Source organism: Diadema setosum, chromosome 3 (assembly GCF_964275005.1).
Source record: "Diadema setosum chromosome 3, eeDiaSeto1, whole genome shotgun sequence".
NCBI lineage: Eukaryota > Metazoa > Echinodermata > Echinoidea > Diadematoida > Diadematidae > Diadema > Diadema setosum.
Genome location: NC_092687.1, coordinates 29,370,587 through 29,389,056, shown reverse-complemented (window position 1 = coordinate 29,389,056; position 18,470 = coordinate 29,370,587). Strand labels below are relative to the sequence as shown.

General features: G+C 38.1%; 1 protein-coding gene across 1 annotated transcript in view; it reads right to left on the bottom strand.

The window, feature by feature from the left end:
* The window catches only part of LOC140226324 (DNA-directed RNA polymerase III subunit RPC2-like), a 54,086-nt gene that overhangs the window by 3,384 nt on the left and 32,232 nt on the right, over positions 1-18,470 (bottom strand). The window contains exons 20-26 of the mRNA XM_072306817.1: positions 18,139-18,262; positions 17,556-17,699; positions 15,569-15,635; positions 13,468-13,573; positions 10,477-10,573; positions 4,931-5,068; positions 1,658-1,807 (exon numbers count right to left, since the gene is read on the bottom strand). Of these exons, the coding sequence (XP_072162918.1) occupies positions 1,658-1,807; positions 4,931-5,068; positions 10,477-10,573; positions 13,468-13,573; positions 15,569-15,635; positions 17,556-17,699; positions 18,139-18,262 (826 nt within the window). The remainder of the gene's footprint in view (positions 1-1,657; positions 1,808-4,930; positions 5,069-10,476; positions 10,574-13,467; positions 13,574-15,568; positions 15,636-17,555; positions 17,700-18,138; positions 18,263-18,470) is intronic.

Here is an 18,470-nt window from a genome sequence, read left to right as displayed (position 1 = left end):
GAACGAGTCCAACCACAGAACAATCCCCCATCCCCCACACACATACACCCGGTCATAATCCTCACACAGACAACATATACAGTCACACTCAGCTGCAACAGAGTAAGTTCCACTTTTAATTGAATTTGGTTAAACTATGTTATCTGATATTTGTCAAAATATTTTGTATTATTGTATATAGACAGTTTTTTAAACATATCGTTATGGTTAAGCACATTGTGGAATTTAGGCCTACAGAATTTATATAATTACAGTTAGTTGAGTAAGTTTGATTTGGGCTAAATATTGTTGTTGTATATTTGTCATTATAGATTTCTGACGACAAGCAATCAGCCCGAAAGCTGATAATAGCTTTTGATAAAAGCTGTTAATAATGGGGTTACACATATGTCTCTGGTGCAAGATTTGTTGCATATATATATATATATATATATAATGGTATATATAATTATGGACAGAGAGAGAGAGAGAGAGAGACTGAGTTGAGTTGACTTTTAAATAAATGAATTCAGTTCGTATACTACCAAGGAAGCTATGATGTGCACTCAAGCAAGAAAGCGACATGCTAAATACCGTATAAACACGAGTAGGTAACTCTAATGTAGAAGCACATAGAATTTCAAGTATATCTGGACCTGCCATAAGAATGGTACTTTCTATGATATGTAGCCTTCTGGCTCTAATGTTTCCACAGCAATCATCATGCAGTACTGTATGTGAAAGAGGCTAAACATACATAGACTGGGTACCAGCAAAGCTGTATTAAAGACCTATTAGCCACGACTCTAGATGTAACATCCTAATCTTGGTGTTACAGGTTTCTACCAGGTAAACATGTGATAATCGTACCCAAATCAATGAACCTATTAAAACCTCTTGCCAGGATACAGGTATGTAAACATGATTGATTTTTGTTTTGTTTGATAGTCTGTTTATTTGTTTATCTGGTTGTTTGTTTTATGGGGGAGAGGCAGTCTCATGCAGACTCAGCCCCCTTCTGTCTCATGATTGAACCTACCATTCAGAGTGACAAATCACATTGCAGTCCCCTCATTTTGTTTTTCAAAATTGGATAATTATTCCTGAACCAACAAGGCTTCTTAAATCTTTTGCCAGGGTATGTAGAAATCATGAATTGTCTTTGTTGTTATTGTTGTTGTTGTTGTTGTTGTTGTTGTTTGGTTTTGTTTGTTTACTAGTTTATTTTATGGGGGGAGAGGTCATCTCATGCAGACTCAGCCCCCTCCTGCCTAGTGATTGCTCCTACCAACCGGAGGGCCTAATCAGACCAAAGTCCAGACACGTTTTCAAAATGTGATGACTATTCCAAAATCAACAAGGCTTATAAAACCTTTTGCCAGGGTATGTAGAAATTATTACATTTTGTTTGTTTTTGTTTCATTTTGTTGTTTGCTTATTCATCTTGCCTGATAACACACAACATCTGGAGGGACAAATTAGACCACAGTCCCTGCATTTTTCTTTCCAAATGTGATAATTATTCCCGAACCAACAAGGCTTTTAAAACCTCTAGCCAACATATCGTAGAAATCATGAAATGTTGTTTTTTGGTATGGTCTTGTTTGCTTATCTATTTGTTTTATGGGGGGAGGGGCTCCTCAAAACTTAGCCCACTCTTGCCCATGATTGCACTCACCATCCGGAGTGGCCAATCAGACCGCAGTCCCCGCAGACGTCCACCTGGAACTGGTCGCTGGATATCATGAGGCGCTCAAGGAGCAGCATGCTGGCTCCGTAGCCAATTAGACAATCTCTCTCCATCTCTCCAAGGCGCAGGCCTCCGTCCCTGTCCACGGAGAAGACAAACAGACAAATTAACAGTGACATGGTAGGTACAGATTAACAGCTACACGCAAGATTTTAAAAACATACACGTATACTGTAAAATGAGGAATGTTCGCGTGCATTTCAATTTTGCGAATTTCACGAGCGCCACGATTTGCGAAATTATATATGATGCACCACGCGCTACCCCGGGGTATCGTAGTAACCCGGGGTACCACGTTGTGTAGCGCCATCTCACGTTCACTCGAGTACAACCGCAGAGTTACTGCGTTACGTATGCGCACTGTACTGACCCGTGGTACGGTGCGATACTCAGTATAGCGCTTCATGCACTGACTACACGCACTATTATAATAGCCCGCTAGCTGTGCCAAAGTTACGATCTCGTAGATGTAGTTTCGATCCCGTAATTTTGTAAGCTTTGTGCACTTTGTGCCGAACAAAATATGCATAAAAGATAATAACATTTGATTATTTAATGTTCTTTTTTATTATTCAATTGGATTGTTTTTTCTCCAATATACATGAAATTATTATGACTGTTGAACATAGATAGCATCAGTACACAAGATAGCTATTTCATGGGGAATCAATATAAATAATAATACAGGATGTACAAGTATCATAACAGCATGAAACAATATCAATGATACACTGTAAAATAGTTACTCATAATGTTAACAAGGGATTAATTGAGAAAACTACAGGATGAAGAGGGTTTTTTTTTTTACAAGAACAATGGCCATAATTGAATGTTGAAGAATTAATCACACACAAAAAAATTAATTTCCCACTTTTTGGTAACCCAGGGTACAGCCCTAAAAAAAAAAATAAATAATTCAACAAAATGGCCGATTTTTTTCTGGTACCCCAGGGTACCATTTATGTCATCATATAATGCATGCAAAATTTCTTATCTACACTATATGCATAGCCATGAAAAAAGCCGTCAGGTCCAATACCCGGCAATTTTGTGCCACAAATATATCATGTTTATGTGAGGCCTTTCACCATGCCAAACTTACGCGAGTCTCATCTTTATTAACTTCTCAGAATAATCCAGAATAATGAAGGAGCAGTTATAATTAAGGTATCTAATTCTGGAGTTATTGACAGTGGGGCTATTGACAGTGGGGCTGAACAATACCATTCTTAGAGTCATTTGCCAAGATTTTCAAAACATAACAAGGAAAAGTAGAAATTACGCGGTGCGTAATATATGTCCCCGCCGGAAGTAGCATTTAGTAGCAAAATGTACAATATAGGTAAAAAGATGAAGGTCAAAGGTCAAAGAAGTCAAAGGTCAAAATTCTATGTAGAAGTTTTGAAGCCCTCACCTAGTGCCATCACATAAAGCTAACGGAATCGAAATCGGGTTAGAAATGGCGAAGGAGTAGCATTTTGTAGCCAATGTACAATATAGGTAAAAAAAATCAAGGTCAAAGGTCAAAGAAGTCAAAGGTCAAAATTCTGTGTAGAAGTTTTGAAGCCCTCACCTAGTGCCATCACATAAAGCAAACGGAATCGAAATCGGGTTAGAAATGGCGAAGGAGTAGCATTTGGTAGCAAAATGTACAATACAGGTCAAAAATCAAGGTCAAAGGTCAAAGAAGTCAAAGGTCAAAATTCTGTGTAGAAGTTTTGAAGCCCTCACCTAGTGCCATCACTTAAAGCAAACGGAATTGTAATCGGGTTACAAATGGCGAAGGAGTAGCATTTTGTAGGCAATGTACAATATAGGTCAAAAATCAAGGTCAAAGGTCAAAGAAGTCAAAGGTCAAAATTCTGTGTAGAAGTTTTGAAGCCCTCACCTAGTGCCATCATATAAAGCAAACGGAATCAAAATCGGGTTAGAAATGGCGAAGGAGTAGCATTTTGAAGCAAAATGTACAATATAGGTCAAAGGTCAAGGTCAAAGGTCACAACTGAAATTCTGTATAGAAGTTTCAAAGCTCCCATGTAGTGCTATCATATAAAGCAAACAGAATCAAAATCGGGTTAGAAATGGCGAAGGAGTAGCATTTTGAACATTTTGATCACACACGGACGCACACACGGACACACGGACACACGGACGGACGGACACACGGACACACACACGTACGGAGCCCGTTTCATAGTCCCCTGCTCGAACTCGTTCGGCGGGGACAATTATATGAGACCTGTCACCACGCCAAACCTACGCAAGTCTCATCTTCATTTACTTCTCAGAATGGTCTAGAATAATGTAGGAGCAGATACTAGTATGATTACAGGTATCACTTGAGTCATTCCAACTAGAGTTGAACAATATCATTTGTAGCTCGAGCCCTTTGCCAAGATTTTCAGAACATACTTATGACACCTGTCATCATGCCAAACTTCGGCAGGTCTCATCTTCATTAACTTCTTAGAATGGTGTAGAATAATGAACGAGCAGATACTATTATGACTACAGGTATCATTAGAGTCATTCCAACTGGAGTTGAACAATATCACCTGTACCTCCAGCGAATTTGCCAAGATTTTCAGAACATACTATGAGACCTGTCACCATGTCAAACCTTAGCAGGTCTCATCTTCAATAAGTTCTTAGAATGGTCTGGAATAATGAAGGAGCAGATACTATCATGATTACAGGTACCACTAGAGTCATTCCAACTGGGGCTGAACAATTAGAGTCTTTAGACAAAGCAAAGGCTTTTTTTGGCAGTATTCCCTTTACCACTCTGTTTGGTCCATGTCAGAATGCTTTATTATCGCTACTGATATTGCTTTTTCCAGGTGGCAGGGAGTTTGGGCAAGTCCAACCTCTTGTTTTTTATTATTACACTACATCAACCACAAAGATTTATTCAAACACAGACAAGCACACACACACATATATACACATATATGCGAAGGAACAGAGAGTTTGGGGAGGAAAGGGGAAACATGAACTACAGTACTCTCCGCATAATCGGGTACTCCTGTTTAATTGGGTAGTAATTATATAACAAGAAAATTATTTACCCATTTATGTGGAGAGGCAACCCAATCATCAGGTAATTTTAATGTGCATTGGAACTGACTCTGACATTACTACCCAATTAAACGGAGTACCCGTTTAACTGATACCCGATTAAGCGGGGAGTACTGTACTAACCTGGACCGACCCTCAGTTGGTTGGCGTGTCAACACGGCCCGTGGTCCCTTGGCCCTGGCGTGCATCTTGTCCAGTACCATGTGCTTCAGCTTCTGGTAGTACACCGGTCCAAAGTAGATGTAGGCTGTAAGTGGCTCTCTGCAAGTTTGGACACAGCAAGGAATGTGGTGGAAAAAATAACCAATCAACTATAATATCAAAATAAGTGAAAATTATAATGATAACTAGAAAAACACTCAGAAAGCACAGACATCCACCAGGCCAGCAACTCATGTCCACCCTGACAGGCATGCAACTTCCCAAAATAGAAGCCTTTTTTTTTTGCGTCATTACACGGCGCCTTACAATTATCCGAGTAGAGCACGCGCTTTAGCTCGCGTATGTAAACCCTCCAGTACACGCAGCTTGAACCTCAAGTTCCTTGATGTTATAATAAGTATGCCAAAAGATTTTTTAAAATCCTTATAAAAATCCATAAAAATTCTCGAATCACTACCAAACTTGAATATAGTGTTCCTTATGCTAATATCTACCTTTTATGTAAGTTTCATCTTAATTCGTACACATCTTTTTGAATTATACTGCAAAAAGACAAACCAACATCGATGATCACTTGTAATAAACTCCTCCTTCCTTGGCGAAGGTAATAATGATGATCATCAACCTCACTATCTTCATCATCATCATCATAACAATAGTGAATCTAGTCTCTTTTATTCCTGTTGAAGGGTAGCCTCTTCAGTGTGGATACTGCTCCAGCTGAGAGCCCTGCCATTACAGTATTACTACCCTAGCATCGCTGGATACCCATTAATTAACCCGTCCTTCCGCAATTCACTGAGTGCCTTTAATGCCCCCAAACGAGATTCTTTTCGCCCATCGACAGAGAAGCACACAGGTTGGTAATCCAGCTGTGTGAAGGCAGTCAAGCGGTTCATTGTGTCCCCCTTTCTACGGTCAACTACATGTGCCCTTGAACAATGGAAATATCGATCGGGTGCGAGGTATGAATAGAGCGTGCACTGATGAGCTCTCAGAATCTTTTGTTCTACACAAAACCAGGTACCTGAATGAGGTGACTGGGGTCAGCGAACCCGCATTTCTAACTGATCTCAGCCTTGATCATTATGTACATGTTTGTACGAGTTTACAGCAGAACAAGCAAAAAACTAAATCAGGAAAAGGTACATAATACTGTAAAACCCCTTTTTTTCTAAACAGCAGGAGAACAAATCGTAATAGAATAAACTCTGATCTTTTTATCAAACCCACTTTTCTGAGCATTTTAACACAAAGAAACATGAATTTAGGCCACTGAAGCAGGCACCCTTGTCTTCATTTTGGGAACCTGGTAAACCAGGTTCCCGTATATCAGTTGCTCCCACGGGAACCTGGTAAACCAGGTTCCCGTAAGGAACGGGTTAACCTTGGACAAGAAGAATATGCTGCAGGTAAAAACATCTTGTCCCGAGACATGGGGACTGGACTGGATTGGGAATCAGTAATCCTACGTATTCACAATGGGAGAGATTCAAAGAAATGGATAGATGGATAGACAGAGAGATAGATAGATTGATCTCTAGATAGATAGATAGATAGATTAATAGATAGATTGATTGATAGATAGATTGATAGATAGATAGATAGATAGATAGATACAAAAGTAGATAAGGCTAGAAAGATAGGATTACATAGAATGATAGATGATTAATATATGGTTAGATGGATGGACATGCACTGTAGAATACATTTACTAGACTATTGAAAGACATGAAAAGATAATGAAATAATGTTGAACAGATTGACAGAAAGATTGAGGATGGGTAGATGATAAGAATTGATAGATACAGTGATACATGTAGATAGTGGGAAGTGTAAATGGAGAGCATGAGAGAGAAAGAGATAGAGATAGAAAATAAAATCAATTGAATTTCAATTTGTATAAGTTAACTGGAATGTAACCAATGGACGCGAATGAGAAACATGCAGACAGGTGTGAGGAGAGACAAGGAGAGAGAGAGACAGACAGACAGACAGACAGACAGACGGAAAGACAGATAGAAAGAATGATATCATAATAGTATAAAGAAAGATGTAACCAGAGGAGTGAATATGGCAGAAGAAACAAAACTCATATTCCTTCGTACATGAATTATCATCAAAACTGTGATATGAAAAAGTGGCAGTGCTGGTACGTACAGTTGGTAGTAACAGTAAAGTTACAAGTGTAGGGGTAGTTTATACAGGACATGTACAGGACATGTACAGGACCTGCATTACAAAATCACCACAAAGATGCTAGGCAAGGATTTAACTGTACGGCAGATTCTGAAAGAGCAGGCTCTAAGCTGTTAAATGACACACAAATTTAATACAACTGGACCGTTTCTATTCATCCATCTAAATAATAAAAGAAAGTACCTCCTCTGAGGTTTTGGAATCAGGGTCTATTCAAGTGCTCAGTTTTACCCAGTAGTGGTCTGTCCAATGAATGGGACCAAAAAGCAAGATGTAAAAGGGATTTACCGCAACAACTATGAAGGGATTATTAGTTTAGACTGAAATCTTGCACTCTTCATGTACATTTCATGCATGATTAACACCAACCCTCGATGCATCAGAATCATTTCTTTCAAGGGGTACCGTATAATCCAGAAACTGAAAGTGGAGAGGCTGTGGAGTGTTTCTCTTGCTCAACAGAGTCTGTACAAATCCAAGCAAGTCTACATCAGATCAAAGACGAAAAGGTGTTCAAGAAAAAAATGTTAAAAAGATCATTTCTCCGTTTTTATGATCCCACATTTTGAATTATGTGCAATAAGTATATATTGCTCTTGCAAAAAATGACTACAAACTGACAAGGTTGATTAATTTCATCTTTTTGTATAACTCCTTTATGGAGTCATGCGACTTTTTATGCATGGTCATATAATTAGCATACGTAAAAAAGACAAATAGATTGTATACTGACATAAGGAAACATGGGGGAAACAAGAAATAAAATGACACAAAAAAGAGAGTACATAAACGTACATGCACAAACCTGCATACTTAATTACAATGGCCACTCAAGGAGAAAATAATATGATAGCCTTTATACACAGGTGACTGTTACAGACAGGTTGACATCTAATTTCATTTCAACATAGTCAATATATCTGTATTTTAACCCATTGAGGACAGGTTGAATTTGCTACAACACGCATTTCTCATAGACCCCTGCCCGGGTACACTCGGGACTGGTCCTGAAGACTCCAAACGCGTGCCTTCTCTTTTCATATTATGTGGCTGTCCAGCTAAAAACCCACAAAACAAAAAGCAGTAGATTAGGATTCTCTGTAAATGGACAAAGTATGTCATCTGGGTTGATAGACTCAGTTTGTCTTTAATATCAGGGAGAGTATTTTTTTTTTCTTCCAAACTCACAATTTGGCAGCTTAAAAGAAAACAGAAATTGAAATATTAGGATTGGTCAACCAAGTCAATCTTGTGTTTTTCATATTTTCCAAAAGGGATACCCTTTTTCTACATTACTTCTAAGTTTGGAATTACAAAATGAATGGGAAATTGTGTTTTCAGCAGTTTTTCTCTAACCCTGTTTTGTTAAGTTGTGAGAATGAATTGTAATTATCTCAAAGGCCCCTTTTCATTTCTTGAAAACCCGCTGCACACTCCTCATTTTCAACTCTAATAACTTTTGGAAGGATAATGCTAGTGCTTTGAGAGTTGGCATTAATCATGGACAGAATATGTTAATAGAGCGTGCTTAATTCCAGCCTAATCTGAGAATTCCTTCATTGTTGTTGCTTCCACAGTTTACATTTTATTTTGTGTCCCATTTATTGCACAGCTAGCCTGGCTTAGATGTAAAGATCAAGCACTTGAATAGACCCTGGGCTTCAGAGCCTCTTTTCTCAGTTCACACTTTTCCAGAGTGTGTACTTTCTTTCAAATATTTAGATACATGTAGGTTAGGAGAGTCCACTTGCATTGAGTTATACATCATTTTAAAGCTTAGAATCTGCTTTTTCAGAATCTGCCCTTAACTAAAAATCCATGTCTGGTGACTTTTTGTTGGTTTTGTGATGCAGGGTCGCATATTATTTCAATACTCAGAGTTGGTAACTCTTGTATTCTAAAACTGTGTTGAAAAGTGGAAATGTATTTTGGCCTACACTGAAGAGCTAGGTTAAGTATAGTATAAGTTGAGGTTGGGATTCCGCTTTTCAGCAAGAAACTTTAGAGAAACCACCTCATGAAATGTCAAAAAGCATACAATTCCAAGAAGAATTCAAAGTGTATTTAATGTAAATCAGTTTTGAAATGACTGAGATATCCAAAAACAAAGTAAAACAGAGCAATCCTCATAAAAGAGGGGTCCCAACTTTCACCAAGATCACTTTGTTTTGGATATCTCAGCCATTTCAAACCCATGCTTTATTGAATATATACTTTTAATTCCTCTTAGAATTAGTATTATGCTCTTTCATATTTCATAAGAGGTTTCTAATTATCAAAAAAAAGCTCATCATCGAAGCGCATTGGAAACCCTGAAACCTCATCTCAACTGAAACTGTAGGTTTTGAGCTGGGTAGTCAGATATCTAGATGCAAACAATTCACTTTAATAGTATTTTATGAGTGCATAAAGTGTGTTTGCTTGTGGTTTCCTAAACTCCTAGTTGACAATTTTCTTGGAACAAAGGAAAAGAGTCATCACATGCTGTCAAGACAAAAGGGTCAGTAGTTGCCAATAGAAACAAAAGGACCATTTGGTGCAGCTGTAGAAACTTGAACAGAGAGAATAGCAGCTGATAAATACATATTAAAACCCAAAGATGGAGTTTATGTGGTGGTCAGTGGTAGCTGACCGCACTGAAATTATATGGAACTTTCAAAGGGGCGACATAGCCACCACATTTTGCTTCTTGTGTTCAATTCAGCAGTAAGTTAGTCAGAGTTTAATATGAGCTTGACGCAAGTCCCCTCAAATTCAAGATACAGTTAAACCTGTATAGCAGCCATCCCAATGGAAAGGAAAAAAGTGTCTGTTGTAGACAAGTGGCCACGGCTATAATAGACAGGGTCATTGACATGGCTTTTCACTTGGGGGGAATTGTGTTTAGTAACCGCATACGGCAGGTGGCCACTGTAGACGGTGGTCACTATACAATGTAGGCAGGGTTTAATAGTAGGTACATATATAGTAGGTTACAACTGTACAGTTGTTTTGTACTGAAATCTCACTTTTTCATAACTTATGTTCACAATTATACAAGTTTTATTCAATTTCAATTACTCAGGCAAGTATCTATGGTAAATGAGTGTTGTAGCAAAATAAATCTCAATGGGTTAACATAAAATCGTCGGTTGAGAATGATAAGGGCGTTAAGTGACCACAAAACCCATAGTGTTCGAGAAGACTTAAAGCCCTTCTCATTCTCAACAGACGAAATGTTACTCTTTCTTATCAGGGTAACTTTAAACACGTCAGGAATTCCCTTAATGGTAGTTTGACCATGACATGGAACTGGAATTTCATCTTACCCTGTGATGCCCGAAGTCAAGAGGTCTTTGCCCAGGTAGTTAAAGCCGTGTCGTCGCAAATCCTCGCAGATGTCAACCACTTTGTCCCCACCAAATGCTGGAAATAAGAGCAACGTGAAAATTTGAGGCTCAATCCCGCACTCGTATTCAGAACCAGCAAAATAATCATAAAACTTTCAACAACTTCTATTTTATAACTTAAATCCTCATGCACAGAGTGTTAAAAGTGTCAATATTAGTAGGGATACCATGGGGCAAGTAACTATGAGTACAAAATTCAATTCGGGGGGGGGGGGGGGGGGGGAAGCAATGGTGAAGGCAGGTAGACAGCCATAAAGCCATGATTTCATTTTTGGTCATCTTTTCTATTTTAAAGGGATGATACAGTTTTGGTTGAGATGGGGCTCCAGCTATCCAGCATTTTTTGATGATGCTTTTTTTTTTTTTTTGGAGATAATGAGAAACCTCTCATGAAATGACAGAGCATATCATTCTAACAGGAATTTGAAGTTTATTTGACGTAAATTGGTTTTTAAATGGATGAGATAACCAAACCAAAATGAAGAAAAAAAACAACAACAAGCTGCTGAAAACTGCTTATCCAATAGTGGCAAGCCAACGGAGTAAAATGTAGTCAAAAGGGGCCTGAGCTTTTGATCCTACAACCAGAATCTTCGTCAGAGGCAAAATGACAAACACGAAGGGAAAGTAAGCACAAACAAGGACTACGCAAAACAGGAACAGTCAAGGGAGGGCTAGGGACACAGATCAAAGAAAACAAAAGGGAAGGGTAGGAGGTCATGGGCAAAGGAGCCCAATAGGTCTGAAGGGAGGGGGATTAGAGCAGGAGGTGAACAGACAAAAGGCAGAGGAGGGTCAGTAATGATCTCGATCACTATAGGGGCAACCTGTGAAGGATAAGGATGAATAGGAAGGCAACATCAAACAAGATAAGGAACAATAGAGGGATAAAGAAAGGAAAAGAGTGAAATACATTGTAGCAACAGCATAGGGTGGAGGTGCAAGCAGCGAGCCCTAAACCTGGTGTACCAAGAAGAGGCAACAAAATGAAAGTGAGAGTCAACCAACAAATGCAAGTTACCAAACAGAACAAAGTATATAAAAGTGGAAGCTTTCTTAGCTCTCTTAGAATGCTCATAAACATCATGTGTTTGTATTGAAGGACTTAGAATAGGCTGTACGTGTAGTGCATCACTCTTTTGTAATTTCTTGTGCAGTGGGAAACCAAAAGTAGCAATATTATTACGATTCTGCTGGATATCTTAGAATGGTCAAAAGCATCATGTGATTGTATAATATTGCTACTCTTGGTTTCCACCCCCAGAAATTAGAAGAGTGTGGCATTAACCCTATTCTAACTGGGCTATTTGAGACCAAGTTTTTACTGGGGGGGTCAATTTGACCCCCCCTTCAGATCTCGGCCGCCGATCGCGCGATCGCCGCAAAATTTTGCCTGAACATAGAGCCGGATGTCAACTACAAGATTACATGGTCATACAATAGAAAAATTTTGATTTCATATTTTTTAATAAATTAATTATGCAAATTAATGCATGAAATCATATTTTCACCTATAACTCCATCAAAAAGACTGAAGGATTATTAGATTTTTGTGTCAGAGTTCCTCAAGACACATCAAACAATTTTCTAGTAAAAAAATAGCGCAATCAAAATCATTTTCTTTTGTTTTTTATTGTTTTGTTAATTTCTTATGTATTTTATTGTTTTTTCAATCTTTTGTTTTCTATTGTTTTTTTGCCAAAATTTGTTGGAGGCACTTTTTCAAGCTTATCTACATTAAAATGGTTAAAAGTTGAAATAATCTAATTTATATCAATTAAACAAAAAAACACAGTTTGCATTGGATTTGCACACGATATCATGAATTTGAGCGTTTTTCGGGTTGACATGCATATGCAAAACATTGCATAACTTCAGAACGGTGTACCCGGACATCCCAAATTTGGTCTCAAAATATGCGGGAGACTCGAATGAAAAAAGTCATGAAACGACGCGGCAAAATCTTTGCGCGTTGCGGAAACATGGCGCGAAACGTCAAGGGGGGGGTCAATTTGACCCCCCCCCCCCCCCCCCCAGTTAGAATAGGGTTAAAGTATAAGCTGTGGATAACAAGTGTGATCTTCATGAGAAGGTGTTGTATTTTTCCTTATAAACAGCCTGCAAGAGGTTCATCCCTTTTCAGGGTTATATCTGTATTTCCTACTCATTTCATATATGGGACCCTGCATCACAAAACCAACAAAAAGTCACCAGACATGGATTTTTAGTTAAGGGCAGATTCTGAAAGAACAGACTCTAAGCTTTAAAATGATGTATAACTCAATTCAAATGGACTCCCTTAACCTACCTAAACACTAGAAGAAAAAGCACACACTCTGGAAAAGTGTGAACTGAGAAAAGAGGCTCTGAAGTACAGGGTCTATTGAAGCCCTTAATCTTTCACCAAGCCATGCTAGCCGTGTGATGAAAGGGACAAAACACAGGATGTCAACAGCCGGAGCAACAACAATGAAGGGATTATCAGATTAAGCTGAAATTGAGCATGTTCTATTAACACATTCTGTCCATGATTAATGCTAACTTTCACAGCAGTAGCATTATCCTTTCAAAAGTTATCCGACTTGAAAGTGAGGAGTGTACAAAGGATTTCAAGAAATGAAAAGGGGCCTCTAAGACATACCTGATCATTCTACTCTCCCCCCAAAAGGGGTTGTAGAAAAACTGTGGAAAACACGTTCCCATTTGTGTTATGATCCCAAACTATTAGAATAATGTAAAAGACAGATAGCTCTTCAGAAAATATGAAAACTAAAGATTGACTTAGTTGACCCATTTCACCTGTTTTGAGTCCTCACGTAAAATCAAGGGGTGCAACTTTTTGTTTGTTTTGTGGCACACGGTCATATATAAAGTCAGAGTTTCTGAAGTCTCCCTCCCATGCTGACATACCTGTGCCATAATGGAATTTCCCGTCAAGCACACCCGCCTTGCCTGCAAGGAACTCGATGAGCTTGCCCACTGTCATGCGAGAGGGGAAACCGTGGGGGTTCATAATCTGAGGGACAAAATAAAAATGAATAGACAGAAAAATAAGAATAAAATTGCAACATCAATCTAATGGGAGAAACAATGAGATGAAGAGTTTTATCGCAAAGTGAGCTAACTCCATTCTTGCTGTGATATTTATGATTAAAGCTGCTAAAAAAAAAGAGAAAATAATAATAAAATACATGATATCTTTAATCATAACTTTTAGAACATTACTTATTATTTCACAAGTGAGGTATTAATGGAAAGGTCTAATTTTGCTGTTGGATCTGTTGATGGACTTACTTTGAAATGTTAAAAAAAGATGCTTTCATAGCTCATTTTGCAATATTGCACTATGCATTTTGCACTCTTCAAACATCAAATCACATCTTTCAAGTTTAAATTCATCTGTTCTTTACAGTTAAAACAAAAATATATATACATATTCAGCAATGAGACAGTAAAATAGAAAACACAGTTCTGCAGTCTGCCATGTAATGCATATGGCATATAATCAGCGAGTCTAATTTTTCGTGAATCGAAGGTTCCCGACAATTTCGCTAGCTGTTAAATTCGTGATTGGTGAGTACAGCATTGAAAAGAAAAATGTATGCGCGCCCCTCAAAATTCATATTGCATGTTTTTAAATTCATGGATAGCAACAAACTGGTGAAATTTGTGAAAATAAAAACCTCATGATATATTTGGCAAATACAGTAATCTATAATTACTATTTACTACTCTCCACAAACTGACTTCATGTATTAACTTGAGTTCACTCCTTCTGACAATCTAATTATTATGAAGAGTCAAAGATCAGTTGATTCTGATTGCCTAGCCAGTATGCTACATGTATTTCCAATTAATATTTTAAATTGTGTATTGCACATTCAATGCAAGTATTTATGTCACTTTATCAATGCATATTTCCTTTGATTCAATTTGGAATAGGTTGGAGATGAGCATTAAAGAACTTGGATGATATGCTGTAAAATTAATACTCTTACTGGTAATTGACAAGTTCAACTTCACCCTAAAAAGACTGGGGGGGCTTTTTAGGCCCCCCCCCCCTCAACATTTTTCGCGGTAAATCTGTAACGTAAAAGTTTTGCGCCGCGACGTTTTATGACTTTTTTCTTTTAAGTCTTGCGCAACTTTTGAGACCAAATTCGTGAAGTTACGCAATTTCTGAAGTTACGCAATATATTGTATGTGCATGTCAAACCCGAAATTGCTCAAAAAACGTGATACATGTACAAATCTAATACAAATTCTGTTTCTGACCAAAATTCATAAATGTATCATTATTTTTACTTTTACGGATCAAAATCAATTAATTTCATGTTGTTTATGATCAGAATAATGTCGCCGATGATTTCCATTGAAAAAAAACAATAAAAAAGAGTCAAAAACAAAGAAATACATAAGAAACTTTAAAAACAAAAAAATACATAGAAAAAAAAAATTGATACCGCCAGTTTTTCTATTTACATTCAATAAGAATCCTACAAAGAGTACCTTGACCAAAAATTAGAAGTTTTGGACCTTTAATTACAGATTTACAGCAATTGTTTGTATTTCATGCATAAATTAGCATAATTAATTTATTAAAAATAAATTTGACTGATTGTGAAATCATTACCTATTCAGCTTTATAGATTACCTTGAGGGTGACGCGCGTGCTAATTTTCCTTGCGATCACGCGGTCAACGGTCGAGATCTTAAGGGGGGGCCCAATGAGCACCCCCCCCCCCCCCCCCCCCAGTCCTACGAGGCGTCAAAATAGCCCAGTCTTTTTAGGGTTAAAGCAGTTATTAGTAGAAAACAACACTTTGTTTAATAGTCCATGCAGCCATACAAAGTGTAGATCAATATACCCCCTTACAGAAAATTGAACTAGTGTCCTTCTGCACGTAAACTAGAAGAAAATGAGGCTTCATAAATGGGTCCTGTGCCTTCCGTGCATTTAACAAAGAGTGAAAGCGGATTCATGAGCAGTTTGAGAGCAGTGCAAACTCACAATGTCCGGGCAGACTCCCCTCTCATCAAAGGGCATATCCTCCTGTTGCACTATCAGCCCGCAGACCCTGGAAAAACAAGGGAGAAAGGTGCTCAGTAATACAGAGTTAAGCTCCCTATAAACATCCAGTGCAATTTATCACACAGTGTATAAGCTACTATTTTTGCATACAGATATTTTCGTGAATGAGGAGGTCACAGACATTTTCATGAGATGTTGTTTTTCATGATTATGACACTGAGGCGATCATATTAAAGTGCACAAATGTCTGTCAGTTTGAGATATTTTCGCGTGTTGTTGAATTTGCGATAAAACAGTGATTCACAAAATTCAGGAAAATTAAACCCTCGCAAAAATAATAGCTCATACATTGTACAGTAGTAGAGTGGATATGTACATTCCTTCTGTATACAGAGCATATCTTGCACTGACTTTTGCAAATCAACCTGGATTTGCAGATTAGTGACAGCTTTTCTCTCTCCTTGCAACAGCAATTGTCATAGTTCACATCAGAATAATAAAGGTCAGAATCATATTTTGATTTCTCCACAGATATTCCACATTTAGAATGCTTGCTAAACTCTGACTATCAATAAAGGTTGACTGACCACCTAAATCTTCAATTACCATCTCTTCATTAACTTTGCCACCACCCATGCTCAGGGGTTTTTTTCCATAGATTTGAAATACGCCCACTGTGTGACACTTTCACACTTTCAGTGAAGGACATGGGCATGACTTTCAAAATGTAGGATTTGATTGCTGTAAATTGCCATGTGTTTTTGTTTGTTTGTTTGTTTGTTTGTTCATTTTCCATCTGTGAAGATGGCTGGATAGCCCATATTCAGCTATGTTAAGCTGGTCTTCCATGGGGTCCAGTTGTTGTTGTTTTTTTTTCGCCATTATGATATTTTACAAACGAACACTTGTCAGGTGATTTTCTAAAATGGCTGAATTTGCTGTCATGAACCACTTAGTTTCAAAACTTTACAAGAGGCAGTGTTAGCAATCTGCTCCTGGAGGCGATATTCTGGGCACATCAATTTTGCCAATACCTGGCATTTGTCTTTGATTGAAATATAAAAAGATAGAAACACTGCAAAATTTAAGGTGTATACATGACCCTGTATTCAGACCAAACATCCTCTTGGAGTTCTACACTATGTGCAAATCAAATCAAATCAGCCTTAATACCAGTTTGCACACTGAATATTATTCTAATATCATTTACAATGCTATCTGCCAGGATGGCCGAACACAGTGGCAAGCCTTTGAATTTCTATTTATGGTGTGTGAGATTAATTCTCCCAGAGGGTTGCATCATGGGTAGTGCTTGAGATCAAGTAGAGGAACAAATGCTCCTTGCCCTTTAAAGGGATGGTATAGTATTGGATGTGGTCAGGATTCAGCTTTAAACTTTTTGTGAGATACTTAGAAACCCTTTTATGTTAAATAAAGAGCATGTAATTCCGTAAATAGAATTCACAATTTATGTATTTGATGAAAATTGTTTTTGAAAGGGCTGTAGAATTCACAATTTATGTATTTGATGAAAATTGTTTTTGAAATGGCTGAGATATACAAAAACAAAGTAATACAAAGCAATCGCAGGTAATAAAGATGGGTCCCAACTTTTATTAGGATCACTTTGTTTTGGATATTTCATTCATTTCAAAACCCAATTTTATCAAATAGACTTTGAATTCCTCTTAAAATTATACAGTTTTTCACATTTCATTACAGAATTCTCATAGATAGCTCTAACAATCATCATAAAAAAACAAAAACAAAACATTTGAAACCTGAAGCCCCATCTCACCCGAAACGGTACCATTCCTTTACATGGGCAGAATCTTGGGACAAACCCTCCGAAAATCACAAGTTTTCTTAAATTCTTTGTTTATTTATTTTTTGCATGTTTGTTAGAAGAGACGAAAGGTTTCTGGTCGCCCCTAGAGAGAAACAGGGTTGGACAGATCCGGCTCACCCCTTCTGTCCATGCCGACTGCTGAACTTGTCGCCGATCTCCGGCCGGCGGGTCTGCCTGAGGAGGACCTTGAAAAGGAAGGCCTCCTCGGGGTTGGACGTCACCAGGACCTTCTCAATGTAGGAGTCCGCCGCTCCCTTGTACCTACAATGAGGGAGAGGGGAAGAGAGGGCAGGGACGTCATCAACCTTTGTATTAGCTTTGCAGCAATATGACTCAATAATGAGGTCTAAGATTATTTTGGTACAGTGCAGAAAAAAGTGGAAATTTTAACGCATTTAATGCAAGAGCATGCTTATCTCATCCAGCAAAGCAAAAATCACAGTCACCAGTGAATTTGTTTTTCTGTGTTTGTGTGTGTATGTGTGTGAAAGCATGTGAACAGTTTCTGATTTCAGAATTACTGCATGATTCATCCCGCACCAATATCAAACAAAGTTTGACAGTTTCTTTTGGGTGCCTTTACTGAGTAATCCTCCTTTTTTTTTTTTTTGGCAATACAATGTATATATCTCAATCAGTGTTAACATTAACCAGATATCCTCCTTTAAAGGCAGTGACCTTTGACCCCTTTTTCACTCACGTGATTGGGACTTCTCTGTAGTCCTGGGCCTGGCTCTCATTGGTGGGGCTAGTCTGGAGGGGGTTCATGTTGACCACTGGCATCGACTTGTTCAGCAGGACCTGCTTGTTGGTCACTCTCTCCCCTGAAGGGCAGTACCGTCCATTAGAAAGAAACAAGGACAAAAATAGTGTAACCATTTTTACGTTTATTTGGTCTTGGGTTGTTTTCCAATTGTTGGTCTTATCAAGGAACTTCTACAGTGGAGTAGCAATTTGATAATTTCATTGCATTAATAAACAAAGAGCTACTTAATATGATTTCTCTGATTTCATCAAAAGCAATACCCAGTA